This window comes from Colletotrichum scovillei (genome assembly GCF_011075155.1).
Source record: "Colletotrichum scovillei strain TJNH1 chromosome Unknown Contig00002, whole genome shotgun sequence".
Classification (NCBI taxonomy): Eukaryota; Fungi; Ascomycota; class Sordariomycetes; order Glomerellales; family Glomerellaceae; genus Colletotrichum; species Colletotrichum scovillei.
The window spans coordinates 545,547-572,356 of NW_023336260.1; the positions used below are offsets into that span (position 1 = coordinate 545,547).

The following is a 26,810-nucleotide window of genomic DNA, read 5'->3' on the forward strand; positions in this document are numbered from 1 at the left end:
TGCCTCGCCCCTGAGATGGGATGTTGACATTACTGTCAGTTCTTTGAGCCTATCGCAAGAGTTCAAGTTGTGTTGAAAGCGAAGGTTGGCGAGAAGAAGATTGTTTATAATTAGGTTTAAGTGGCGCATGATATCTACGGCGAACAGAGCTTCCATCGACCATGGTTCGCAAAAGGTAGAGGAGGAAAATGTCAGCCGTGCCACAGGTAGCACGTCGGCCTGCGCTCATTGTCGACAAAAGCCTCCACGGCTACACAGTACAAACGTTCGCCGAATAGAGAGAGACAAGGACGTGGGAGAATTGTCGGATGACGATCGGCGATGCAGCCAAGCGGCCCGTAATCCTCGGCGGCGGGGCAGTCTGGCGGCAGAACCGTCCACGGAGACGGACAGGGACTAGATTTTCGGCCGGGGCTACCATGGGGGGTTTCTCAGTCTCGGCGTGCGGCGCGGCACTCGTCACAACCACGGCATGGCGGACAGGGGTTCAGGAACATTTTCCCACGTTTGCTTCACATGCTGGCCCTGTCGAAACCCGAATTTTGGAGAGAGGCAGATGAGAACACAGTTCTTGGCCGTGTATGACTTCATACCAAGGCTTGACTAGAACACGTCTGAATCCTCTACGCGCTGCCGAGGGGACAATGAGAAAAAGCCTAGTTTACCGTTGGTTTGATAGTCGACCAGGCAGCATCTCATTGCGAAGCGAGGAGGTGTCGTAAGATGAGCAACCAGCCATTCTCTGATGTGGTGTAGAGAACTCTTCTCTCGACATCTCCGTGTAGTTTCCTGAACGTTTGATGGGATGCACTTGGTCGCAGCTCTCGCGTATTGTTCATGTTCTCTCTCAAGTTCTGTTGACAAGTGGTTGTCTAGTCCAAATGAGTAGAACTGACAATGACTGTTGAGCTTTTGTCAAATTTCCTGCCAACATGAACAGCAGCATATCGAGGTAAGATGTTGCAGAGCAAGACCTGTTTATTAAGTTATATGTAGTCCCGGCCCTGCTCCCTCCCAATCATCCATTCGTGTCTATCAGCCATGCTGTCTCGCCTTCCGACATAATCTAGGGTGAAAAGGATCAACCAAATCTAATCACAAAAGCTTCATACTTCTCGTGTGAATGTACTCGGCTCATCACTCTAGTCCACATCGTCGGCATTGGTCTCCTCCGTCTCATGCGCAGCGGGACCCATCTTCTTCCTAGCTTCCTCGAGCGCCTTGGCCTCGTCGTGAGGCTCGTGGTCGTCCTTGGCCGGCGGCGGTAGTGCACCAGTCTTGACGCCCCTGGCACTGGTCTTCAGCGTGCCGTCTTCGTTCACGTCGTCCTTGAGGTGGATCTCGAAGAGGACGACGAGGTAGACGTCGCCGGTGGTCTTGTTCCGGAGAACGTATCTAAGCGTATGTGAGCGCTTAGGCTCCCCCTCCCTGCTGCTGGTAAGAATGACATGAAAAGGAAAAAAGACAATATTTTCAACCGTGCTTTGAAAAGCCACTTCCGGGTGTGTTCATGTTGCTGTACATCGTTTTCCTCCCAAGTTCAATAGCACAAGTCAAAGATGACGGCCATGGCACGAGATATGAACAAAATTACGGACGCAATTTGACTCGCAGAGAAGCAGAACAGGTTTATGAGTAGGAAAAGGGAAGGGCATAAACTCACCGAAGACCTTGCCCGTCCCAGTACTTCATGATGGCGAGTTGGTAACCGGGTAAGCGCAACGCCAGGTTGGCAAAGTCGAGGTAGGCATTGAAAAAGTCCAAGCCGTACGTCTTGCCGTACTCAAACAGCCAATTCTCCTTGCTGTCCTTGCGGAGCGCCCACTTCATGCGCTCCTTGGACGTGGCTGGCGCGCCAATCTTCTCTCGTGCTTCGAGGCCGGCCTCGTCGCCTCCCTCCTCGAACCACAGCCCGCCTTTTTCTTCGTCATGGACGCCGGAACCCACATGGATCGTGTTGAAGGAGCTTAGCGCGGGGCCGTAGAGATGAGGGACGTCGGCGTAGGCGTCGCCGTCCAGACCGGGGTCGATCCACCACTTTACAATGTTGAGTGCCGTGTTGAAGCCAGGCGGAAGACGGTCGCGGATGGGGTGGTCAAAGTCGTTGCCGAATTGCAGGTCCTCTGCCGATATGCCGTCTGTCGATGAGGAGGCGTTTGCGGGCTTTTTGGGCGTGAAGCGGAAGGAGATACTGTACTGGTCTTTATTGGTGGCGTGCGGTTCCTCGGAGAAGTAGGGTGAGGTAGAGGGTGAGTTGCGAGGGAGACCGGCGTAGTTTTGTATCCTGACGTTGAGCTCAATGTCGGCGAGGGCACTGGTGATCTTCGTGGGCTTGGCCTGGTTGACGGGGACTTCTGTTTGACAGTCCAGATCGTAGCCTGGTCCTGCAGTCACACGGAGGATGTATTTATCGGCCATTGTGAGGTCTACTGTGTGACGTATGTGTATGTTTCTTCACGGTATATGAGCTGTACTCTAGAGTCAGTCGATGCAGAGCGATGCAAGTTTATTGAGCTCAGCCGACAAGAGGCTGACGAGAAAAGAAGTGAAAGAAGATGATGCCGTGATGAGATTGAGGTAATAGTTATGAAACTGCTTGAAGGTGCAGCGAGTGAGGTTGTTGTTTGAGAGCGACGAGGGACTAAGTGCAGTGAAGGAGGCTTAACAGACTGACATGGAACAAGCTACCTTGACAGTGCCAAGACGGGTTGGGGTGGACTCGACTGCGATGTACTTCCGTTAAGGCTGAAGAAAATTGGAGAGAGGAAAAGAGAGAGAGAGAGCAATGACGTTGAGATGAGAGACTAAAGCATGGCGCTTGGCTTTGCTGCATCACTTACCTCAGCTCCTTCAGTCGCGATTGGCAAACTAGGTGATTTAGCATGTGAACCACTTGGAGAAGCGTCGTTTCTAAATTATTCTCCTTCCACTTGTTCGATGTCAATCTACTTGTAGATGGGTCTGGAACCAAGTTGAAAAGTTTCACCATCACTCATGCTTGCATAAAAGAAAACTTGGACGGCCAATTCAATTAACGGGGTATGTATCGGGAAGTCCGAGTTAGTGAGTTATCCCTACTCCCTTCTTCCTCCCTTTCCACTTACAAGAAAAGCTACGAGCACTCGACGCCATACAATACTTTAGTTCAAACGAGACCTCATGTCATCTCTTATCTTTGTGACTTTTGGATATTCTTGACACCCTGAAGCCCATATCAAACTCATTGCAGGTAGACGAGAAGGGCCTCGCTGGCTTTCACGCTGAACGTAGCCTGCCCACCCGAGACCGTCGTCGTCTCAAACGTCTCCGTCCCACCAATCGTGCAAGTGCCATTGTTGAAGAACTGCTGTCCAAAGGACGCATTCCCGCCGCGATCCTGCCTCGCCTCCGCGCTGGCAGCAGTCACACGCTTACTCCGGACCCGGCCCGCCGTCGTCGTCAGCCCGCTGAGTACAAACGACTCGGTTCCCCGAGTTCCCGTGCCGCTGTAGTAGTTGGAGTTGTACAGCAGAGCGCGTAGCGGCGCGCCGGCTGCGTCGTAGGTGACGTAGGCGGCCAGGGCAGATTTACCGTCGTCGAGGGCGGCTAGGTGTTTGCCGCCGGCCATGAAGGCCGTTGCGGCGTAGGCGCCGACGTACGGGTTGCCGTTGGAATAGCGGCCGAAGAAGGCGTAGGGGTTGTTGCCGATCGTGCCGTGGTGGAAGTAGACTCTGCTGACTTTGGACATTGCCAGGCGGACGGTGTAGTCCATGACCCAGAGGGCTGCGCCAAAGGTTGGGGATACGTTGGCTGCGCCGCCTCCCGCGACTTTATTCGGTCGTAAGCTTCAGTTCCGTAGGAGATCACAAGTGTGGGAGTGTCTATGCAACGTACCAGAGTTTGTCTCTCCAAAGACGTAAGGCTTGTTGACTGCGAGCGCACTGGCAATGTCTTTGTCGAACCTGGTCACGTCAGTCGAGGAGCCTGCTAAGTAGGAATACGCGACCAACTTACAAGTGAACGTTGCTTGAAATACTCGAGTGGGACATCAGACCAGTCACAGACCCTCCGGGGTAGTTGTGATGTGCGTATGTCTTCACATACTCTCTGACCGTGGCATTCCCGCTGGCGATGAGCTCCTCAGCTCCCCAAGTGGGAGGAAGAGAGTTGGAGTTGCCGGCCTGAATAATGTTCTTCTTACCAATGGCATTGCCGACAGTGATATCCCAGTGGTTCTGCGACGCAGCATCCAGCGCGGGACTCCATCCTCCCGCAGCAATGGGCTGTACTCCCGACCAATCTACAAATCAAAGTTCAGTTTGGCTTCGCAATTAAAGAGACTTGGCAATTTTCACTTACACTCAGGCTCGTTGCCGACCTCAATAGCATAGAGGTTCTTCATTTCCTGCACAGCGACCTTGGCAGCCGCAATGGTGTTGTCAATGTTGTTCTTGCCCCTGTTCAGACCGAGCGTGACGTCGCCGGCGTACGTCGCCGCCAGCTTCATGAAGTTGGGCCCGAACGTCAGCGAAGCGGGCGCGTCGGCGGCATTGGCGACCGAGTAGACGACGTACGCCGACGTCGCCGCATCGTAGGACGCCCTGTCCTGCGTCGTGCCGCCGATGCGGATCGGGGGCCAGGTGCCCGTTAGGTCTTTGAGGTTGGCGAGGCATTGGTTCGTTGCCGTTACATTTTTGAAGTACGCCGGGAAGGCGAAGAACTCGAAGCTGTTGGCAATAAGAGTCAGAAACCCACGCAATACTGGGGGATGGGGAGTGAACCTGAGGGGGTGAAGGGATGAGGGAGAAATCCCCGGTAAAACTCACGATAGACCGAGGGGGGCTGCCTCGAGAGGAGCGTATGAAAGACCCCCAGTGTTCACCTTGGCGGGCACGCTGTAAGTGACTGCGGCAGCTCCGTGAGCTGCCGCCAAGAGGCAAGCCAATTTGGAAACTGAGAAGGACATGGTCACTGTTCACAAAGTTGGATCCATCAGACAACTGACGAGATCTGATCAACTCTCGTTCGCGCAAAGTTCTCTGCCCGTGGTATTTAAGAAAGCTCAAAGTCTATCTGACTCTGCCAAATCTGGCTTTCCCATCATTAAACCATCATATCGAACTCGGCACTCTAGATGCCGAAACTGACACGAACACCACCTTTTTCCTTCCCTCTCTTTGCGAAATCGCCAATCTGCGAGCGATAATTTTTCCGTCCTTTAATGAGCTACTCTGAAGTTTGAGTGTGAGTCGTCAACACTAGACCAGATCGTGCGGTGCGAGCATGTCAGCTGCTGGCCCCGGCCCTTGCATAAGCTTTTTTGCGCCTCAGCTTCTTGCCGGGGCCTGCCTTGTAAGTTGCAACTTGTAGGAGATTCAAAAAGGCTTATATCTCCTGAGAGACCCAAAACCCACATATATGATGGAGAGTTGTCTCGTTATCTCCGCATCAAATGTGCTGCTTGAGTCAGTGGGCAGGTGGCTCTTTGAAAATCGTCAACCGCCAGGTTCCAACTTCTGAACGACAGAGTAAGTAAGCGATACCGACTTACAATTGATCTATGGATTTCGTGGTTGCCAACATGTAAGCCTTCCCCGCATCTGAACCTGTCTGCATCGTCAACGATGCTCATCACCCCTCCGTGTGATCCCTTGTGGGGGTTACATCGCCACCTTGGGGGACGGGCATCTTCCGAAAAGGGAAGGCTGTAACGGGTTTGCAGCTAGGGAACTTCAATTTTAGCCGCCAGAGTGGCAATCGGAGGCATTCGTGACAGCTCTGTTTCGACTGCTACCCTCTGGGCGAGCTTCTACTGCGGGCCGCGGTCGATCTTAGTGGTCGTCGGCTGTCAACCCTGTTGTGGGTGTGATTGTGACTGTGACTGCTATTATCGCTCTTCAATTTGGGGGTGCTCGTGCTGTATGGGAGAGAGGAACGAGCGCGAGGGGAAGCGGGCTATATGGCAGTCTCTTTATATGTTTCGATAAGTGAAGCTCGGAGCCTTTTCTCATCACATGTAACAAAGGACGGGTGACGAGATGGAGCGGAGGGAAGTGCGCTGTGCAAGGGTGCGCTCAAGCTATGTGCAGCGCGACCGAGAATGTGATTTGAATTGCAATGGGCTAGAGAGCTACCGTAATGGGATATGCTTTCCAGCACTCGTCAATTCCAGCGCAAAAGGGATCTCAGGTTGCCATCATCTGCACCCCCATTTCCAATTTTCAGACAACCCTCAGCAAGTCAGAGCATCACCCCCAGGAGCTTTGTAGTTGGTAGGCACAGGGTAGTAGATATTCACAACCAAACCGGGATCGTTAGGGCTGTACGCGCCGGGGAACGACATGAGGTTCGGCTTATACGTGCCCGTGCCGCCCGTGACGCGGACCTGGGCGCACGAGATGTACAGCTGGGCGCCGCCGACGCTGCTGGCGCTGTGGAGGGCGATGTGCTCGACGCGAAGGAAATAGTCGCCGTTCTCGATGCACTTTGGGATCTGGACGTTGACTGTTGCCTTGCCTTGAATGGGTAGCATCAGTATAATATCCCTCCTGGATAAGAGTCATTGTAAGAGAGAGTATTCTTGTCATACCGTTTGTCGGCCACGTTAGGCCACTGGAGGTGACTGTGGGACCGTCGCTGTAGATCTTGAACCAGTTCTTGCCGGAGCCGTCCCAGTTTGTGATGCTTGTGCCGGAGGGCGCCTTGGCCATGTAGAAGTTGATGGGTCCGGGGTGGGAGATGGACGCTTTGGCGTTGTATCCTGGTTCATCTGGTGTTAGTATTTGCAGAGAATGTGTGTTTTGTACAGAGTAAGGAAGATTAGACGAACCAATGGTCGAGCCAGCTGTGACGTCGAGAACCGTGGCTCCCTCGTTGCCGGGCGCGAGCTGATAGCATGTCATTTGCGAGCTGGTCACATCTGTGACGGGCCCGTTGGACTGGAAGTTTGTTGTTTTGCGAACGACTTCCCAGTCGTTTGTTATCTTGCCATTGTAGGTGACGGAAGGGAAGACGTCTGATACTTGTTAGTTCTATCCAAAGGTTTTAACATGTGGTTAGGCTCTACTCTACGCACAATGAGCCGAGGCAAGAGACGCCAGTATCAGGACAGCTGCAGAGATCTTCATCGTGAAAGTTGTAGTTGATTGTTGACTCTGAAATATGGCTTCGAATATCGCAGACCCTCGTTGTAGGTGAGAGAAATATTGGAAGTTTTATTGATAACCATTTCCTAGAAATAAGATGGATGACTCCTAGGAAATGAAGTTTTATACGCGAGGGACTGAGCAAGACAATGAAGCGGCTCGGCATCCAGACAGAGGTCATCCGCTGCAGTTATCGTGGTTATTAACCAGAGTCTTTTAACGCAACGCTTTAAGGAAGCTGACCTACCGTCAAGAAAACAGCCGGCGGATAAAGTCAATCAACCAGTGAAGAGCAACTTCTATATGACCATGCATCTCGGCATATATAATAGTAATCGTTTTCCATGGTTCGCATCAACTTAACGTCACCTGTGATATGTGTTTGAGGTGTTGATAAGTTTAAGGAGGAGGGGTTGTGATGCTTTTCATGGAGGGATATCCATGCCATCGCCAGAACTGCCGACGCACGAACGGAAGATGACCTGGGGAAAGCGTATGTGCTCTCTCTTAGACCAATAGCTTCAACGTCATATCAATATGATTGGTGTTAATGTTTGGTTTCAATAAGAAGCGGCCAATGTGAAACCTTTACGTCGTTGGACACACTAATGCCCGCTTGGCCGCGATAGACTCTACGCAAGAAGCCCTGCATTGCTGAGAGTATCTCTCAGCTTCTTCAGTCGGTCTACAATGGAATTTGCTCTCTCTGCAAGTAGCTCGCATTGAAGCAAAAGTATGCGGCCTTCCTTGCCACAGTCCCCTTCCCTCTCGTTCAGCGCAGAGCTGAGTCGCGGGACACAACTGGCCAGGGAGGACTGGAGATCGATCAGAATCGCCATGATGATGGAAGGCGATGATCGCCGTGACGGGGTGAATGAGCCAATTTTGAGCTCTGGAACGTCAAACTCGTGAGGCTGGACATCCTGCTGCATGGCCGCGGCGAGGAATCTGAGACACAGCTGGACGTGACAGAGGACGAGTTCCATGACATCGGCACATCGGTAATGGCAGCAGAGAAGGAGGTTTAGTAGCGGAAAGTCGATCTTTGATATCAGCTGCGCCGAGTTTGCAAAGGGCTCGTCTTGGAGACCGGTAATGGAGTTGTAGGTGTGTATGCAGTTTGGCACACTGCAGTCCGGGCTTGGGCGCTGTTCCAGAGCGAATTGTATAGCTTTAGGGTATACATCGACGAGCTTCTGAGTCTCGGCGAGTAGGAGTTCGAGAGCCTCTTTGTGACTGTACTGTTGGGATATCTCAAGGCAGTGCTTCTTGGAATCGGGGCCAGAGACGTGGAATTTGTCAATGGGGGGAAGGCCCCTTGTGGCTCTATCTAGAGTGGCCGTGATGGCAGTGAGCTCTTCAAAGCATTGAGATCGAGGGTCAGCCGGGACTTGGATCAGTGGTGCTTGACCAAGCCGAGATGATGCTACATCGCAAGGCTGAACAGACGAGAAGCCCAGGATGTCATCGAAAGAAAAGTTGCCCCAGTCCAAGTCCGTCGCACCGTTTGAAAGGGGCAGGGCATCATCACCCAGTCCTGCAGCCAGGTCCTGGTAGGCGGGTAGCGTGCCCACGGGGCTGTACACGCATGCGGCTCCGGCTTTGGAGCAACGGCTGCAAATGGCGTTGCCAGGCTGTTTTGGACAACGCAGTTTGTGGGCGTGGCACCGGTCGCAGCTCTGGCGGGTTTGACGAGTACGAGGAGGCGGCATTGTGCGATGATTTGCTATTCCGGACCTCCAGGCATGTTAGTCAGGTCACGTTGTTTGCTTTTAGGCTTGGCCATGTGAACGCGTGGAGCTGAGCTGAGCTGATAAGACTGTGTAGACCGGATGTAGGTAGGCTAGAAGTGGCTTGCCCAGGCACGTAGGAGGTACACTTGGGTGAATGAGCGGCGGCAGTGGTCGTGGCAGCGGAATCCTCAAGCCGGACGCTAGCTGTCTTTAAGCAGCTTTAGGGGAGGAGTGCCACGATGCTTGGCGGTCCGATGCGGACGGGACGACAGTGATGTTGAAGGGCTAGCATGTGACGTGGAGCGTGTGCCTGTCTCGGGTTGTCTTTGCGGCTTGAAAGATAATTAGTTGACGGCTGAGAGGATGAAGGATCGCGGCGGAGGATTCAATGGAAGCCTCGAGAGGCTAAGGTAAGGTAGAGACCCTTTGGCTAAGATACCTGTCCAAAAGTACCTTTTTAGCGATGGCTTGCGGTGGGGGGCCAATCGCCATGTCGGGAGACCGAGGACGGGGGCCCACAGTTCGGGGCCGGCTCGCCGGATGGACCGACGGTGGACGGCGTTAGTAAGTACCTAAGTACTCAGGTAGGGAATGGAAGCGTAGCGCCCGCCCAGTCAGCACGCTAATTTCCTCCTCAGCCTTTTTTTCAATGGACTCATTTCCCACCCGATCACTCTCTTTTGTGTCTCTATATTGCCTCGGAACAGTCAACAGTCAACAGTCAACAGTGACAGGGACATCACCAGACAGCAGACAGAACTGAATCGGACTGAGCCGGACTGGCCGTGGATTTCCCGTCGAGTTTCTGCGAACGGGACAAGGTGCAAGGTTGCTGACCGTTTGATAGATTGATGGGTGTCAGGATCCATGCCATCATTCATGGTGCTAGGTTACTTGCAAAGTGCGGCGTGTCCACCCTGAGCTTGAGCACAGACGGCGCGGTCGCATTGGATCCCCAATGTGCCATCGGTGCCATCTGAGCCCATCTTTCTTTGACGCGAATAACACGTCTGAACTCTTGACTTCTTTGCGGGATGGGCGGGACCCCGGTCACGTCGTCGTCATTCGGACGAAACTCCCAACTCTCAGTCTCTCTTTGTCTTGTCACCTCACCTTTACCTTAACCTTGTCATCACAGAATCAAGGATTGGGTGGTTTGTTTGAAGACACCGGCAGGCACAGCAACAGCAGCAGCACCACCAACAGCAACGGATTGCCAATTGGAACCGCACGCGTGGGATCCTCCGACTCGCCTCGACTCGCCTCGCCTTCAATACGGTGGCATATTGTTAACCCAACGAATAGAAGCGACTCTGGTTTGGCGACTTTGGCCTGGTCCCATGCTCCCATAGCCCCAGCCTGCCTTGCCCTGCATTCATCCTGGCCATCTCTGTTCCTGGCACAGCAAGTCGTCCCGGGGGTATTTCATCTTGTTTTACCTATTCTTACTAACAGTACTCACTTGACCGTATGTTTTAGTCATTAGCGAGCTGCCAACATGGAAAACTCTACCGGTCCCTTCCGAGCAAAAAGCAAACACTCTCACCCTACTCGACTCTTTCTCCGTTCATTCGCGACCCCAAGAAGGACCCCAAGAAAACCAAACCAAACCAAACCTCAGCTGCAGCAGCATCGTCAGCATGCACACCATCCGCCGGCTGACGGCGGGATGAGACGAGAATCACATCCAAAAGATCGTCGCACATGACTCTCTGGCCAAACTCGACTTGACAGGCATTGCATGTCCCTTGCCTATGGACCATGCCCATTGACACCCCCGTCTACTCCGTCTTCTACGCAGTACTCCGTACGCCTAGGTCGCCAACGCCGTCCCATGCCTCATGTCATGTCGGCTACCCGCCCCCCTCGACTTCCCGTGCGCCCGTTCGGACGACTTGCACCTCGAGTCGTGAGATTGGCGTCCTGGCGTCCACCAACTCAACGCCCGCCAACGCCACATTGGCTCAAAAAGTTTGCCCGCCCATCTGCTCTGCTCTAGTGTCCGTAGCTCCACGCCCGATCTATCTCCCCCCCATTTCCTCCCTGGCTTTCCTGTCGATCCAAGAAGCCCGAGCACACCCTCTAGACTCTTGTTCCCTACCAACTCCGTACGCTGTTACCTGTATGATGTATCCGGTCTCCATAATGAATACTTCGAGAGTCAAAGCATCAAAGAAACCAGAATAACCCACTTCATCAAGAGACACGCACGCCCGTTTGGCCCCAACCTGTTGGTAACCCACCCCTCGATCTGTTGTCTCGCTTTGAAGCTTGTTCTGAGTCGCGTTCCCCCCATCTGCCGATAAGCACTCTGTTTGCCATTTCCCACTGGTCTCAAAACTCTCCCGTCCTCCCTTCCTTTAGGCTTCAGGCTTCAGCTCGCCCTGGTCATCCATTCAGCTGATTGCCGGCCGCCCGCCAACATTGCTTTTCCCGATCCGGTTTCCGTTGGCTGCCGTTCTTAATCCCTTCCCTCCCAGACGATCCTCTCTCTCCCTCTCGTCACTTCCACTCCCTTTAACACTAAGTTAGTTCCTTCACGTAAATCCTACCTACTCTCGGCACCACTCCATCATGCCATCAAAGTGACAGGTCAACAATGGAGGCAACCACAGTCGATGAGGCTGTGTCGTCTCTCAAGGAGTTATACGCCGAGGGCACCGAGCATTACACCCAATGGAAGAGGAAGCGCACACTTGGAAACCACTACTGTCGGAAATCATCAGAATCCGGTATTCGAAGGGATGTCATTACATGTGCTTTGAGCATCTCGTTGGAGCTTGCGAGGAATCAGATCGAGGAGACTTATGACATTGCGACTGTTCTTATTGGAACCGACTTCTCCACCGGCGACAGTGAGTTTCCACCCCATCGACGTCGCAACCCGTTTCCATCTGTCTGCAGCCACGCTAATAGCTTCAACAGCACCATGCCGGGATATGCTTTCCAACCAGCTGTTCAACCTCAGTAGTCGAGTTTCTCACCTACGCAGGGTCTCTTCTGACTCGAGCTTCACTGGCCTTCTCAACATCTCAGATATCATACAGACATCCGAGTCTGTCAGGATCGCCTCAGTCCAGGCCCTCGGTGCCTTATATCACCGTCTCGCCGCCGGACGCCCAGACATCCCCGAGCACCTTCCCATTCCAAAGCCCCGCTCGCGGCATACGAGGCCCATCTCGCAATACTCGAGTAGCTCGTCAACCAACAACCACAGCATCATCTCTAAAGACGAAGACAACGACGAATATGAAGAGGAGGAGGAGGAGGAGGAGGAAGACGACGACATGTCGACGACCATGACCATCAGCACCGACCAAGCACCCTTCCAATCAGAACCGCCCTCGCCTCCACCAACACCACCAACACCGAAGGCCATCGCCAGCGACGCGGTCTCCATCTTCGCGCCCTCGGAAGCAGACACGATCAGCACCACCGCCTCCGCCTTCCTCCGCCCAAAAGTGAGCGTCTTCAGCATGTTCTGCCCAGAGGCCATGACGCTCCAGGTCGACCTCTCCAAGCCGATCCCCGACGCGCCGAAGCGGTGCAAGTGCGGGTACCGATGGAACCCGCTGCTGCCCGGCAACAAGGACTATATCGTCCTCAAGGACGGCTTTCGCATGTCGAGCCGGTTCCTGGCCAAGTCGCACTCGAACAGGAACATGTTTGCGTGCTGTTTATGCGTGCCGACGGGGACGACGGATAATTACGAGTCCGCGGACGCGTTGAGGGCGCATATTAATTTGTATCATCGCAAATGGCAGATTTTGCATGATCGCGATATTCACTAGGACTCTTTCGCTCGCGAACGATGTGTCTCTCATCGGCGAGGTGGCCTTTTTTCACTTGGCGTGCGGGCACGTTGGTCGTCCTTCTCACTTGATTGGTGGCGTTTCTGGTACCTTTTGATTTTACGATTGGTTATTCAGTCTGTACAGTGTTTTTGTATCGTGGGGGGCGCAAAGGAGTGTTCAGGTGATTGAAAAGCCGGGAAGGGGTTGAATACCTACCACAGGAGCTAGGCAGAACCGGACATATATGATACCCATCGGGAAGAGAGCGCTCTCTCTTTTCGGAATTTAATTGGTTAAACTATCAACATTGCTCAAAATCGTGAAGGCAACGGATGCCTCTCATTCACTTCTAAACGGTCGGTTGAAGCGACGAGGCAGGATTTCTAATGTCTAACCGATGTTGAGCTGCCGTATTTGACCTAGGCCATCAGACAAACTTGCGCGATGGATTGCTTTAGTGTTGAAAAGACGCTACTAGAGATGCACGTCGCTAATGCAAGGCACGGATGGGACTCGGATTGGACGTTGAGGTAGGGGGTTGACATTTAGTAGCTGGAATTAAGTAGAAGTATAATGTTGGGCTGATGAGGCTTTGTGATGCTGTTCTATCTAATTGTACGAGCTGGATGCGAAAGTTGGCACTAGTCGACGTGATTGTGAGAAACCTCTCGTTTTCCGGCTCATTTCCCAGGATATAGTGAAGTAGTCCACTTACACAAGAGATACTCCCCAACTCGCCGGTATTTTCTCATCCTGTCTCACTCACTCTCTGTCACACCACAGTTCAATTCAGAACTGGCCGTACCACATACAAGTGCGCACAATGCAGGTATAGCGGTTGCTGATGACGGGTTTGTGCGTAATGCCGGGACACTCGAACGTCTCGCACTGCTCGATGAGCTCTGTGATCTTGTGGCCACAACGGTGGTGGATGAAGACCTTGCGTTGACACATCCACGCTTTCCTTTTTCGTTGTCGGGAGTTGAGCGCGGCGGTGAAGGGACACTGCAGTTGTGCAGAGCCTAGAAGTGGACGACGGGCAGGGTTGAGCCGGGGGTTGAGGGGGTTGCCAGGTTGCCAGGTTGCCAGGTTGGGGATGTTTTGAGTCGCGGTGAAGGGTTCGTTGGTGCGATTTAATACGAATTCCCGTGCCGCCCCGTTGCGAATATGCCGCGGTGGTTCCATAGCTGTATCCGTAGCCGTAGGTAGGCTCTATTTGTTTCAACCCCCTGGTGACGGGCCCGAGCTGGCCCAGCAAGTGTAACTGCGACGGAGACTGCCCTGGTCAAATCACCACGGTGCCGGGGGTTGGTGGTCATGGAGTTGGAGAGGATCGTCGTTGTCTGGCCAGGGGGAGATGCTCACTACACTAGTCGGCGGGATCCTGAGGCCCTTGATAAGTCGATACAACGACGGGCTGTGACACAAGTTTCGAGGTTTAAGAAAGAGAATTAGTAGTACAAGTTGGAAACGATCCCTAGGGACTAAGGTATATGGGAAGACATGCTGAGCTAGGTATAACTCCGGCAGAGGGTCGCATCGTCTTCGGGAGAGATACAGATACATTCCATGACAGCTTGGCATGTTTCAAGTAGAAGCTGCAGATAAAGATCGTATCTTGCATTGCGAGATCTTAGATACGTAGAGAGGGCTCATCTACCTCATCGTTGCAGATATCGTGTGTTTGTCTGATAACTTGAAGAAGCTGAATAAGCTCAGCGCACTTTCATCGAGACATTGCCGTCTTACAAAAGTAAATTGCATGACACCTCACTGAAACTGTAAATCATCAAATGTTTGACCACTCCCATGATTCCGTGAAACAAACAGAAATATGATCATGTTTTAGCAAATTGCCAACATGAAGATGAGTTGGCTACTGAACGGTTTGGTGAATGGTGATTGCTTAGGTTCTTGGATGCTCTGTGGCTGTGGCTGTGGTACAGTGTGGGTTCCTCTGGCCCGGCAGTCATGGGCGCCCCGCAGAGCGGTTCGAACGCTCCGGGGCGGGGCACGTGGGGTATTTGGGTGGCTCCACGGACAGTGTGAGGTCATTCAATGTCAACAAAACAACCTTTCTCACCTTACCTCACCTGCAACTCCTCACCTGTACACCTGGACACCTGGACACCAGCTCAAGCTACACCTTGTCTTGACTCACCCAGGAGCTTCGCCTTACCTTTGTAGCTCCTTGAAGCTTCACCCAACATCGCGATTCTCTCCGACACGCCTACGACGACCTTCGCGGCCCATGCCGCTTACCTGTCTCAAGACACCCGGCTGAAGTAACTTATCCGCCAGGCGAACGAACAAACATCACAGCTGCCCTCTTTTGGGCCATGATCTAGACCTTTCTGTCGGTCCGACGACCCCAGCGTAGCATACCAAGATCGACCGGCCATGTCGCTGATCCCATATCACCCGCGCGAAGGTCGCGAAATCGTCCTGTTGGTTTACTTTCATTTCGCTTCCTCTGGGTTAGATAATGCATCTTGCTGACAGTGCTTTCTTCTAGGCGGCACCGCAACGCTATAGTAGTCCGTGACCCGTCCTCCCAGAGACTCGAGATCCGTGGCCTGTCCGAATGCCCGACATGCCGCCAGCCCTTGCGATCATCCTCCCCCGAACGTCAATTCGACAGCGCTCGCCACCATGATTCCTTTGTCGACCCGAATTACTTTCGCATGCTCCGTGCCGGCGGCCACGACTCTCGCGCCGACCACCATCCCCCGCCCAGCCCCATTCGTCGCATTGTGCAACCAAGCTTACCCCACCCGCAAGCTGCCGTAATCGAGGAAGCCGAAGACGCCGAGTTCATTTCGAGTACACCCTCGGTCCAGGAGGGCAGCCGCATTCGCCGCGAGGCTTTTAGTCCGAACTATTTCAAAACCTTCTTCGTCGAGGAGAAGGAGCTTGGGCGCGGCGGCAAGGGTGTGGTGCTGCTCGTCCGCCACGAAATTGATGGTTGTCAGCTTGGTATGGAGCCCGAGCAATCGATTGTTTGGCAGAGATACTGATGATGGATAGGTCACTTTGCGTGTAAGCGCGTGCCTGTAGGCGACGATCACGCATGGTTGGAAAAAGGTACAAAGTGCATGTGCTACTCTGTTCAGACCTACCCGCTGACCCTGGACCTGTTAGTTCTCATCGAAGTCGAGCTGCTCGCAAAGCTCTCTCACCCAAACTTGGTCTCTTACCGCCATGTCTGGCTCGAGGACGTCAAGCTGACACGCTTCGGTCCCAGCGTGGCATGCGCTTTCATTCTTCAGCAATACTGTAATGGTGGCGACCTGCTCAACTATATCATTGGGGACCAACCTAAGGAAACGACCAAGGAACAGCTCAAAGCTCAGATGCGACGGAAATCAAAAGGACAGCTTGAACTGCCCCGCGACCAGTTTGCTTCGCAAAGATTGCTGTCCTTTGAGGAGATTTACTCGCTCTTCAAAGACATCACCTCGGGATTGGCATACCTTCATGCTGCCAATTACATTCATCGGGACCTGAAGCCAAGTAACTGTCTCCTGCATCGAGAGGGTAGCGGCATAATCTGCTTGATCAGCGACTTTGGCGAGGTTCAATCTGAGAACATGGTCCGTAAGTCGACTGGATCCACCGGAACCATCTCCTACTGTGCGCCAGAGGTGTTGAGGAGAGACTTGACGACCGGACGTTACGGCAATTTCACCACAAAGTCTGATATCTTTTCTCTCGGCATGATTCTCTACTTTATGTGTTTCGGTCGTCTGCCATACCGGAGTGCCAACACCATCAACGAAGAGCTCGAAGATATTGATGAATTACGAGCGGAGATTACAGACTGGCAGGGCTTCCAAGACGAACGCAGAGAACGCCCAGATCTTCCGACAAAGTTGTACCAACTTCTCAAAAAGCTTCTTGCTCTGGATCCGTTGCAGCGACCTAGCGCGAGCGAAGTTCTATCAGCTATGAAAACGGAGTCGACCATGGATGGCGTCCCTCGAGGTAGGAGTTCGAGTCCGTCCATGGGAATCAACGGACGCCGGATACAGAGTCTAGACTCCCCAATGCCGCCAAGCACTCCCGTGCCAGGTTCGTGGTTCATAACCCTTTAGAGATGACGCTATCTATCAAACTGACTTGGTCGCAGATCCACAGAAGCAGTCGAGGTTCTCCTCGTCCCAGGAAGGGTACAACATCCCTAGCAGGGCAGCAGACGGCGGCTCTCCCACTTCGGACATGCCGGCAGGTCTACGAAGACAGTCCGACTCCAGCTCCCCGAGACTCCGTCCGCAAGCGCAGGTAATGGTGGCTCAACGCAGCCAGGATAGCTTTATCCGCACGACACCCGAGCGAGATGAAAGTGTGGATTCCCTGAAGGACGAACCTCTGAGCTCGCCCCCGCTCCTGATGCCACCCCCTGCTACACCTTTGGAAGCCTTGCGGCACAGACTCATGATTAGCCGATTGCGAGCAGGTCAGGTTGTGCGCTACAATGCTGGACCTCTACTGGCGGTTGTGCGTCTCGGCTTCTTTTTGAGCAAAATGCTCAGCCTGACGCGCCCATGCTGGCCGTACGTAGTTAGCCCAAATGTCGGGGCGCCATTGGTGATTTTGGCTGCTCTTGATCTTGGACTTGCCGGCGCCGGCACGCGCCCGATAACGCCATATGAGCGAGAAACCGGGAGACGCCTGTCTAACGGACTGCCCTGGGCTTGGGGCTTACGAGGAAGCGTTATTCTCGCGATACTCCACCTCATTGTTCTCTGGGTTGGAGGGCGGTATAACTCTTTATGCACAACGGGGCATGGAACCTGGCATATTTGATTGCGTTGATTTCAGATTCGCTAGTGGAGGGTTTCCATATCTCTTCTCTGGCTGGTTTCAACTTGGAGTTGCTGCCTGCTGAACAAACCGCATGCTGAGACTTGGAGTCGAACATCTTTCATTAATGTCTAAACAAAGTCGACGAGTGTTGACTTCCAAAAGCTGGTAAATGTGCGCTGTAAGGGGTATTTTCATGATACAAGCATTGTTTTTCCATAGTTGGAACAGCGGGCGCGTAAGGGCTGGTAAATCCGTTCTATCAGGTAGTATGGGTTAAGAAGAGTTCATCGGTGGCGAATGACTCCTTCTTTCAGTCGAATTGATAGTTCAGCGATGGCATTTCAGAATATCATCAGGGGAGCAAACTACCATTTCCAAAAATAAATAACTAAAGACGTACTTGGAATGCGAGTGATCGCCAGATGGGCACTGCAATGGTGTCCTTGACCGAAGCAATTTCCATCCCACTCAACCCTTCGCTATCTTGATCTCTCATTGCCACCTCCTCATTAGGGAGCGGGACTTGAGAATGGCGTGCCAGGAAGTGGTTCGACAGATACTTCCAACAGTAGAAGCTCAAAGTTGTGCCAACACTCCGGGTATTGCTTTATCCTGCGACCCGCGGGGAGCGGTCCATCCCGTGGTGTGGGTAGACCCGCGCGGGAAGCTACGCTGGGTACGCTTCTCCGCGATCTTCCCGCCTCACTTTCTTGGACGATGTCACCGCCGAGGAAAGTTGGCTGCGCGTGTGTTTCCTCGATGAGATGATGAGATGGAGATGCGTATGCGGAGTGAAGCGGCTTGTCTCACCGGTCCATCCATCTCATCTTTCGGTCTTGGGCTTGGTTTAGATGTACTGTATGAGTGTGTGAACTTATTTACGTTGGGACTTTTTATATAAGTTAAGACTGCTACCACACTCCGGATTGCTCAGTAATCCGCGCATCCAGTGTCGACGCCCAGAATTAGCATTTATAAACCTGCATATAGGTATTCAACGCCGTCGTCAGATCTGTGTTGGGTAAAAGTGAAACGAGCAGGCTTCATCATGGCGTCTCTTCTCCGTGGTGCGGCTTTCATCACCGGCGCGGCTTCTGGTACGTTTTGACGAAACCCCCTTTACTCACAAACTTACACACAGCAAATATCACACACATTTACATCTCGCATCCTTTCAGTAACGTATAAGACACTTCATTTATTAACATAAACCACAAAACAACAGGCATCGGCCAAAAAACGGCCCTCGCCTTCGCCCGCAACGGCATCACCCGCCTCGCCATAACCGACATCAACTCCCAAGCCCTCGAGGCCACGAAATCGCTCCTTAGCGAGAAGTACCCCTCCGCCGAGGTCCTGACGCTTCCTTTGAACGTCCGCGACGCGGCTGAAGTAAAAGCCGGCATCGCGGAGACGGTATCGCGCTTCGGGCGCCTCGATGTGGCTGTGAATAACGCGGGGATCGCGGGTAAGGGGGAATTGACGCACGAGGTTGACGAGGAGGAGTTTGGCGGGATTGTGGATGTTGATTTGTATGGGGTGTGGAGGTGCCAGAAGGAGGAGATTAGGGTTATGTTGGAGCAGGAGTATGTTTCTTTCTTTCTGTTATTTGAATATTATTCGCTCGGGCGATCCCTGGTGAGTTTGGTATTGATGTGATTATGTGACTAGGGCCCTTGGAGTGAGATGCGGTCGAGGGGCCATCATCAATGTGGCCTCCATCTTTGGCGTCGTCTCGCCTTCGCTTTTCATGGCGCAGACGGCGTATTCGGCTGCGAAGCACGGTACGTCGTCAACTCACCCCTTCCCTTTTCCATTCCTCTCTTCCAGAGAGAAACATGGCAAAGCACGTCAGACAGTAAAGGTACTGAAGCGGAACCACAATAGGAGTCATGGGCCTGACAAAGAGCGACGCAAACAACTACGGCCGTCGAGGCATCCGCATCAATGCCGTTTGTCCCGGCTGGATCGAGACGCCCATCGTAACCCCCTTTTCGCGCGAGGCGGGGAGCCCGCTGAGTCGGTATGTTGAGATGACGCCGTTGCAGCGGCTGGGGCAGCCTGAGGAGATTGCTGATTGTGAGTCTTTATTGTCATTGCTTTCTTGATGTCTTTTTCAAACTACGTATCTTGATTAAAGTACGGTATCTTCGATTTGGTACTTTGACTGACGGGCTCTTGATCCAGGTATCACGTTCCTTGCTTCTGATATGAGTAGTTTTATGCAGGGGTCTGGGTTGGTTGCTGATGGTGGGTTTACGGCTCATTAGGTGGTCTTCCTGGTGAGTTGGGAGATGTAGGATGAGGGCGGTGGTTTCCACGGTGGTGACCTTGAAACCGTCGAAGAATCTGAGTAGCTTGTGTCACTTGTCAATGGCTCTGGGACACGTAGTTGACAAAAGAAGATATCTATTCAATTATGCTTCAAAGCCGGCACATCCCTACCTACAACGCCATGTAACGAGTACTCAGGTACAAATGTCAAGAAACGAACCAAGCCCGCAAACTCCCATGGACTACCAACGCCCAAGATGAAGTAACGAAGAGTGAGAGAGAGAAAAAGAGGAGAGATGCTAAAGAAGAAGAACCGGGTCTGACTTCCCACGTGATAAGGTCGACTCAGAAGCTCAAAAAGTCCAGTTCATGGTTTCTAGGCGCCTCGTCCGCCGGACGCCTTTCTGCCTTACCAGCAATTGAACTCTGCACCAGCTCAATCAGGCTCACAGAGGTCATGGTATCCAGGCCACCATCGGTACCCATCCAGTCCATGGTGTCATGGCCAAAGGGCCCGAAACCTCCTTGGTCCATTACCGTGCCCTTGGTCTCGCTCTTGAGAGTGCTCTGGCTGGCTTCCTCTTTGTGGACCTTTTGCTGGCTTTCCCGGCTACTCTCCCCTCCACCACTGAGCTGGAAGCTGGACAAGGACTCAAGACCGATCCCGGATGCTCCAGACTCCCAATCGTTTAGGTCTAAATCGCCATACCGCAGATCCGCCTTTTGAGACGGCGATGCGTTACCGTTAGTCGTATTTTCCTGTGTCCAGCTGTTGGACAGTGGCGAAACAAAGATACAATCCTCCACAGGTTTGCTCTTGGCATCCGAGGCATCGTCTTCTCTATCATTATCTATCGCCGAACCATTGAGAAAGTCTAGATTGAATAGCTGATGATCGTTTCCGTTTGTAGCGTACGTCGCGGGCTCTAGGGGAGAACTGATGTTTGCGTACACGTTGCTCTGCGACGACCTGCGTGTAGACGACTGTGTCTTGGAGCCGAAGAAAGGTAAGGGCGGGCGAGCGAACTCGGACGCTCTCCGACTGCTCGTCGATGGGCGACGTCTTTTATTCGGTGGACTGTCCCTGACTTCCGCCTCACGTCTAGCTGGGAGAACGGAGTACACACTGTCTGTGTTGCCCCTCCAGCCAGGGCTTGAAAGGAGACTCTTTTCGCTGCCCGTCAATATGATAGGCGGCTGGCTGGCACCGTCGAGACTGTCGTTGTCGGTCCGGAGTTTCCCAAGCACCGCCTTCAGTAGGTTGTCCATGCGTGCTGCTGGCTGGTAGGCTTGACTCATGTCGCTGATAGCGCTGGCCAGAATCTCTAGGTATCCGAGGTACGTCCGCCTATCAGACTCGCAACGGTGATATGCCAGTGCCGCAATCAGAGCAATTGCTGCAGTACCGGCGTGCTGAATGCCAGTGATGAATATCTTGGTACCATCAAAACGTTGTCGGTGTTGCCAGAAGATTCTAGCCACTCTAATCGCATGGAAACTACAGATACTACGCGATGATGCAACTCGGCCTGTGTCTGTGGTTGATTGTGACAAGTTCGTCCCTAGGGAGTGGTTGAATTGATGGTGGTCGGATGTGTCTTTGGAGTCAGGGTTCGAGTTCGGCGTAAGGTTTGCGTCAGTGTTAATGGTATCGCTAGAAACTTCTTCGTAATTCGCCCACGAACGGTGCAGCAATATCATCGACACGTGATATTGCTGGTGAAGAAGGAAGTAGCTGAATGGTGCATGCTTGATGTTGGCAGGCTTCCACTGCAAATGTTCCGGCAACCGCCTATACCAATTCTGTAATTGGCGATCGAGGTTGGTGCTTTGAACATACGCATCTTCTTCGCTATCCGCTCCGTCTCTCTTATGAACACTCGCTGGTGCTTGCCGGCTGTCTCTAGCTTCCACGATTCGACCCGCAAGCTCCATCAACTCGACAAGCTGATCGTAGATTTCCACAGTCTGATTCTCCTTGTTAGTGGGCCCAGGCGTTCCCATGAGCGACGTGAGCTGTGAGAAGCGCCGTGATAGCAGATCCATGCCGACATCTTGGCGTTTGATGCTCGTGGGCCGACCCAGAAATAGGGACCAATATTTGTCGTATATCACGCAGGCTCTCATCACCATATGGCGGATGTCGACCTCCTGTTCGTCAAAACCACTGTTGCGGCAGTCCAAATGGAGCCCGATGTCAAAAGCTAATCTATTCGCCATCCCTGATGAAGCATCATTATTATGTGTTCTTTGAAGAGGCACGCGATCAGCTTACCAGCATACATCCACCCAGTATTATCTCTGCCAACGCCGCATTCCAGGTCGCCGAGAAGAAGGAGGGCCTGTACGCTGGGTATCCCACCAGGTCTCTCGAGTTCGACATCGAGCATGTACTTGGCTTCCCTGTGCAGAGTGCTCTCCCGGTTCCCTAAAGCCATTCGTTTCATGTCATCACGATTGCAATCAGCAAATCGGAAACCCATGGCCAAGATTGCAATGTGCAGGAACGACGAGTAGAATTTTGGGCTTTGCGACTCTCGATCGGATTCAAACGATTCTCTGTGGATGATTTTCAGTACGCTGTTGTAGTGCGTCCAGAAATTGTTCATAAGGTAGTCATGGGTCGTTGCTGTCAGTGTCCGAATAATGCGCTCAGCACGCCGAATTTGCTCTGACGGCTCACGAGACCGTAAGCTATCGCTGGTGTCAGCGTAGTAAACGTGAGAATTGGCCGTCGGGCCGAAGAACCGGAGTCGTCCAGATAGCTGGTCAAATGAAAGATTCCCTCTCGTCGATAGGAGCCTGTGGACAACGTTCTCTTGTGTTGAATCCAGTATACGGAATGCAGATTGTTCTTCTGCAGGAACATGGAAGCAGGGGCTCGTGGTGGACGCGTTCTCGGCGTGGTCGCTACCTTGTATCGAGTAGTCATCGTTTCCAGAATCCGGAGGCGAGGGGACCTCGGGGGCAGTTGGTCTCTTGACTGGAAACCTTCTTTGCTCTCTTGGCTCTTCCGATAATTGCTGGGTCTCGTGTCTCGTCTTCGGGGGATGCACGGCTGGTGGAGGTTGGACACCCTTCTCCTGTAGCATGCCCTCAAGCATCGCAATGCGATCGGACAAAGACGACATGTACGCCTTTGATATTGGTCTGGTCATTTCGTCAGCATTTCAGACAAGACTGAATCCAATTGGGAAAATTCGGCTCTCAAGTATACATACCGCCGCCGCTCATCGTCATTCTTGATAACGCACTCATTACCGGCCTTTTTGCACTGGACGCATTCCACCTCACCCTTTGGAACTACACAGCGGATTCTTCTGTCCCGACAAGAGGCGCAGGCGACAGATGCTCTATGCCTTACCTGTTGGTTCTTGGCTTGGCGGGTTGAAGGTATGCGAGGAGTAGTGTTTTCTTGTGCGGTGATTCCGGCATCATCGTTTGAGCCTTGCCCGGCTTCATCCTTGATGATGGTCATGGTCTCGTGTCCTACGTTTTTGTGAAGAGCCACGGCTTTCCGGGTACTATTGGAATTATACGTGGGAACGTGCAGTAGATCACGATAATAGAATTGCGCAAGTGAGGACCCAGACGAGTTCGAGGAAGAATACTGGAAAACGAGTGTAAAATCAGAGGGAAATGGCTGTCCAACGGCGAGAATGCCGAAGATGGAGGACGAGCAAGTCCAAGAGTGTCAAGACTCAATGCTGGACCCCACCGTGACGACAAACAACGGGGCCCTGGGAGTGTCACGCAGGCAGGCCACCCCTCTTTCAGGTTTCGTTCAGGTTGTTGGCCAGGAGAGGAATGCCGGCTTGGTAGAGACAGCGGAAGGGCAGTGGATCCCGGGCAAGCAAGCTCAGATGTGGTGGGATGGAATGGTGCAGGTGCAGGCGGAGGTGCATGGCGAGGAGACGGTTCAAGACAGCTTGTTTCCCCAATCTTACACTTGCAGCGAGCCATTGCGGATCCGAACTCAGAGCTTGGCTGCGTTGGGGGATTCGTGAAAGCTCCGAGCTCGGGACTGGAGTCCGGGATGGTCCAGCGAATGCGACACTTGTCGCGACGGCGAATCTCACTCTTGCCCGATAGACTAGGAGAAATAATTGAACTAAAGCAGCCCAATGGAACCAGGGCACTCCGTTACCCCAGACGGAGGGAGCTTGATGCTGGATATCCGGCGAACCGACAGTCAATGGTCTGGGGATAGTGGGCCACGGGAGGCTGGAGGAGCCAGGACTGGGTCGGCCATATGGATACCACAAAGAGAGGGGGTATACTCCGTATGGGACGACGACAACGATGACAAGAATCCATGTCGGCAGGATGTTGTCCGAGGGGAGAATGGAAAAGGTCTGGACGCCCCATTGACAAAGATGGTTGCACGTCGGATGCGGGGAAGGTTGTGAGGTCCACCGGATGCCGCAGATGGACGGCGCAGTGACATTGAACGTCGAGATCCGATGTCGAATTAGACGACGCGGATTTGCCGACAGTTTTCCGCGGCGGACGAAGCGGACAGCAACTGGGTTGGCTCTCCTTCTCTAGAAGCTGACGACATGTTGACGGTCCAGGAAGGATGGGCCATTACGTCATTGTAGGTAGAGTACAGCAGAGAGCATCATCGTACTGAGAGGGAAAGCCTGAATGTCTCTGGATCTCGTCAATGACAAAACGTAAAGGAGAATTGACCAACATGTTGTTGTAAGTTGAACATGATGAAAAGAGGTTGGCTGAGGACGGGAGGTCGAGAGACAAGACACGGCAGGGTACGTACTTGGCGAGTGGAGATGGGGTTGGCCAATCACATGACAGTAACGCAGCCCCGCGTTATCTCCGCAGCGGCAAGGATGAATCAGCATCGCTAGCGCCAGCCCCACACTCTGACTCGTCCCCCCTCACCTCGGCCTGGCAGCAAGAGCTACCCTGCGGAATCACCCCACCTGCCCGAGGGAAGCAACAGCTCACAGCACCGGATTCAACTCAACTGAACTGTTGTATCCGTGATTGAGGCACACATCGCCGTTGCTTGCTAATTCTGTCTATAGTATACCATTTGTGTCTACTATTCGTATCTCTCTACAGCTTGTCACGTGCAACCACGAACGGACTCCCAGAATGGGTTCTCAAGACTACCCGAGCCTACTGCTCCTCCCGCTCCCCACCCAGCCACCATCACGGGCCTCGCTCAGCGCCGCATACCGTCCCTCGCTACAGGCAGTCTTATCCAAACTCAAGAACCCAATTCGGTCTTCCGTACTTATTGTAGCTGTCGTTGGCCCTCTTCTCCGCGGGGCATCACCAAAAACCAAATCGCTGTCATGGCCGGCTACCCAGTCTCTCATCGCCGGTCTCTACAGCCTCATCGCCTTGATGTGCGCCGAGCAGGCCATTGCCAGTGATGTCGACGGCGGACCTGGCGCGGTTGACGCACGCGTCGTCTTGGTGGACCACGATGCCAACCGAAGGTTCGCGCCGGATTTTCAGGCCGCCATCGATCCTAATAACACAACGGTCGTGGACCTGCCGACCTTTGCCTCGGCATATCACCCCTGGAACTTCATCTTCCATATCAATAGTGAACAAGGCTATCGTACATTGTCGACATATCTCAAGTTCGCTGAGAGTAGGCAAACGATTCTGCAGTCGCAACTGGTGGTTGTCGAGGCAGGTCTGAGTATGAATGTCGAGGGATCGAGCGAGGATCCAGTGGAAGATACCCCGGGATACAGCATCGTCTGTCTAGGGGGCACGTTCGACCATTTACACCCAGGCCACAAGTTACTCCTCACGGCAGCCGTACTTCTACTCCGGGTGCCGGTGAAGGACTCGACATCGCATTGCCGCTTGATCGTCGGCATCACCGGAGATCAGATGCTGGTCAACAAGAAACACGCAGAGCTCGTTCAATCCTGGGATGACAGAACCAATTACACCCTCGAATTCCTATCATCCCTTCTCGAACTAAATAAGAGCGGGTGGAAGAAGAAGACAAGCCCGGCAGAGACGGTAACGAGACAGCCGGGCCGCGTCGAGGCTACCTTCCGCGACGGCGCCATCGTCGTCGAGTGTGTCGAGTTCCAGGACGTCTATGGCCCGACGGTGACGCTGGAGGAGATGGATGTGCTCGTATACTCGGGAGAGACGCGGTCGGGAGGAAAGGCCGTCAACGACAAGCGGACGGCGCAAGGGTGGAAGCCGCTGGAGACATTTGAAGTGGAGGTATTGGATGCCAGCGAGCAAGGGGAGGGGGCGAGCGAGACGGAGAACTTCGCGTCCAAGATTAGCAGCACGGCGATTCGGAAGCAAAAGGCTGAGGCAGCGGCCAAGGCAACGGCGACAGCCAGGCCAGAGAGTAAAAGCCGGCTGGCTTAGTCAGTCAATGGTGAATACGGTGGTGGGAATATCACGCTCATGGCTAAACAATACAGAGGCGTGACGTTTTGCAGTGCCTTTAATTTCTGTAGGAAAGTGGCACCTTTGCCCACGCTTAGTTTGGCTCGAAGCGCCCAGATGAGAACATGAATAAGCTCCTAGGCAGGCCATTGCCCAGTTTCCCACCACTCAAGGCAAAGTCCAACGAATTCAGTGGCATTGTGCCAGGTTTCGACTGACTATCTGCTTCGATCTAACAATTTCAATATACAACATGGCTTATTCCCTTGTTCAGTCCTTTCGTGCTACGAGTGTCAGCCCGCCATGAAGGAGTGGATCGTAGCGGCTGAATGGTCGACGCACTTTGTAGAGACTCAAGGAGATGGAGTATCCAAGACCATGTGCCGCATCACATGTAAGCCTAGCTCAACATTCATTTGAAAGAACGTTGCATCCGACACGTCTGAATTCCACCCGCAAAGCTACGTCAGCTGTCTGTGACGTAGAAGCCTACAGACTATCATGCATAGCCGTCTGGCCTCTGACTGGTTTGCTTCTTCCTAGATATCGCTTGAGCGGTACTCACTATTCTCCGCTTGTCCCCGCATCCGGTATGCCGGTGGGAGCTCTGCCATTGTGCGTTTTTATAACCCTCCATACAGTGGTCGGATGGCCCCCGATGGCGTGATGCTCTTAGACGCTCT

General features: G+C 53.1%; 9 protein-coding genes across 9 annotated transcripts; 4 read left to right on the forward strand and 5 right to left on the reverse strand.

Annotated features, from left to right (window-relative positions):
* Positions 1-978: 978 nt before the first annotated feature.
* HER10_EVM0009269 (uncharacterized protein) lies at positions 979-2,949 on the reverse strand. The gene is made up of 2 exons (XM_035478760.1): positions 1,664-2,949; positions 979-1,428 (listed from the first exon to the last, which is right to left on the reverse strand). The coding sequence occupies exons 1-2, from the start codon at positions 2,416-2,418 to the stop codon at positions 1,143-1,145; spliced, it is 1,041 nt and encodes a 346-aa protein (XP_035337521.1). The 5' UTR covers positions 2,419-2,949; the 3' UTR covers positions 979-1,142.
* Positions 2,950-3,220: 271 nt separating this feature from the next.
* On the reverse strand, positions 3,221-4,945 carry HER10_EVM0011675 (uncharacterized protein; the record flags this gene model as incomplete). Its single annotated transcript, XM_035481099.1, has 5 exons — positions 3,221-3,807; positions 3,874-3,941; positions 3,994-4,279; positions 4,339-4,706; positions 4,806-4,945. 5 exons carry the CDS (start codon positions 4,943-4,945, stop codon positions 3,221-3,223), a joined length of 1,449 nt encoding a protein of 482 aa, XP_035337730.1.
* Positions 4,946-6,211: 1,266 nt separating this feature from the next.
* HER10_EVM0007952 (fungal cellulose binding domain-containing protein) lies at positions 6,212-7,106 on the reverse strand (the record flags this gene model as incomplete). The annotated part of the gene is made up of 4 exons (XM_035477490.1): positions 6,212-6,495; positions 6,569-6,739; positions 6,809-6,994; positions 7,055-7,106. 4 exons carry the CDS (start codon positions 7,104-7,106, stop codon positions 6,212-6,214), a joined length of 693 nt encoding a protein of 230 aa, XP_035337404.1.
* Positions 7,107-7,665: 559 nt separating this feature from the next.
* On the reverse strand, positions 7,666-9,055 carry HER10_EVM0006855 (uncharacterized protein). Its single transcript, XM_035476428.1, has one exon. It carries the CDS (start codon positions 8,834-8,836, stop codon positions 7,757-7,759), a length of 1,080 nt encoding a protein of 359 aa, XP_035337313.1. The 5' UTR covers positions 8,837-9,055; the 3' UTR covers positions 7,666-7,756.
* Positions 9,056-10,313: 1,258 nt separating this feature from the next.
* On the forward strand, positions 10,314-12,904 carry HER10_EVM0005776 (uncharacterized protein). Its single transcript, XM_035475380.1, has 2 exons — positions 10,314-11,712; positions 11,783-12,904. Exons 1-2 carry the CDS (start codon positions 11,457-11,459, stop codon positions 12,646-12,648), a joined length of 1,122 nt encoding a protein of 373 aa, XP_035337236.1. The 5' UTR covers positions 10,314-11,456; the 3' UTR covers positions 12,649-12,904.
* Positions 12,905-14,724: 1,820 nt separating this feature from the next.
* On the forward strand, positions 14,725-17,918 carry HER10_EVM0006088 (uncharacterized protein). Its single transcript, XM_035475683.1, has 5 exons — positions 14,725-15,098; positions 15,167-15,627; positions 15,679-15,735; positions 15,793-16,722; positions 16,781-17,918. The coding sequence occupies exons 1-5, from the start codon at positions 15,052-15,054 to the stop codon at positions 17,455-17,457; spliced, it is 2,172 nt and encodes a 723-aa protein (XP_035337259.1). The 5' UTR covers positions 14,725-15,051; the 3' UTR covers positions 17,458-17,918.
* A 587-nt stretch (positions 17,919-18,505) lies between these two features.
* HER10_EVM0006237 (short-chain dehydrogenase) lies at positions 18,506-19,727 on the forward strand (the record flags this gene model as incomplete). The annotated part of the gene is made up of 6 exons (XM_035475828.1): positions 18,506-18,554; positions 18,683-19,043; positions 19,129-19,241; positions 19,345-19,409; positions 19,461-19,536; positions 19,645-19,727. 6 exons carry the CDS (start codon positions 18,506-18,508, stop codon positions 19,725-19,727), a joined length of 747 nt encoding a protein of 248 aa, XP_035337270.1.
* A 349-nt stretch (positions 19,728-20,076) lies between these two features.
* Positions 20,077-23,115, reverse strand: HER10_EVM0007225 (fungal specific transcription factor domain-containing protein; the record flags this gene model as incomplete). Its single annotated transcript, XM_035476787.1, has 2 exons — positions 22,007-23,115; positions 20,077-21,953 (listed from the first exon to the last, which is right to left on the reverse strand). Exons 1-2 carry the CDS (start codon positions 22,860-22,862, stop codon positions 20,077-20,079), a joined length of 2,733 nt encoding a protein of 910 aa, XP_035337343.1. The 5' UTR covers positions 22,863-23,115.
* Positions 23,116-24,683: 1,568 nt separating this feature from the next.
* On the forward strand, positions 24,684-26,385 carry HER10_EVM0011246 (cytidylyltransferase). The gene has a single exon (XM_035480683.1). The coding sequence runs from the start codon at positions 24,850-24,852 to the stop codon at positions 26,104-26,106; it is 1,257 nt and encodes a 418-aa protein (XP_035337697.1). The 5' UTR covers positions 24,684-24,849; the 3' UTR covers positions 26,107-26,385.
* Positions 26,386-26,810: the final 425 nt, after the last annotated feature.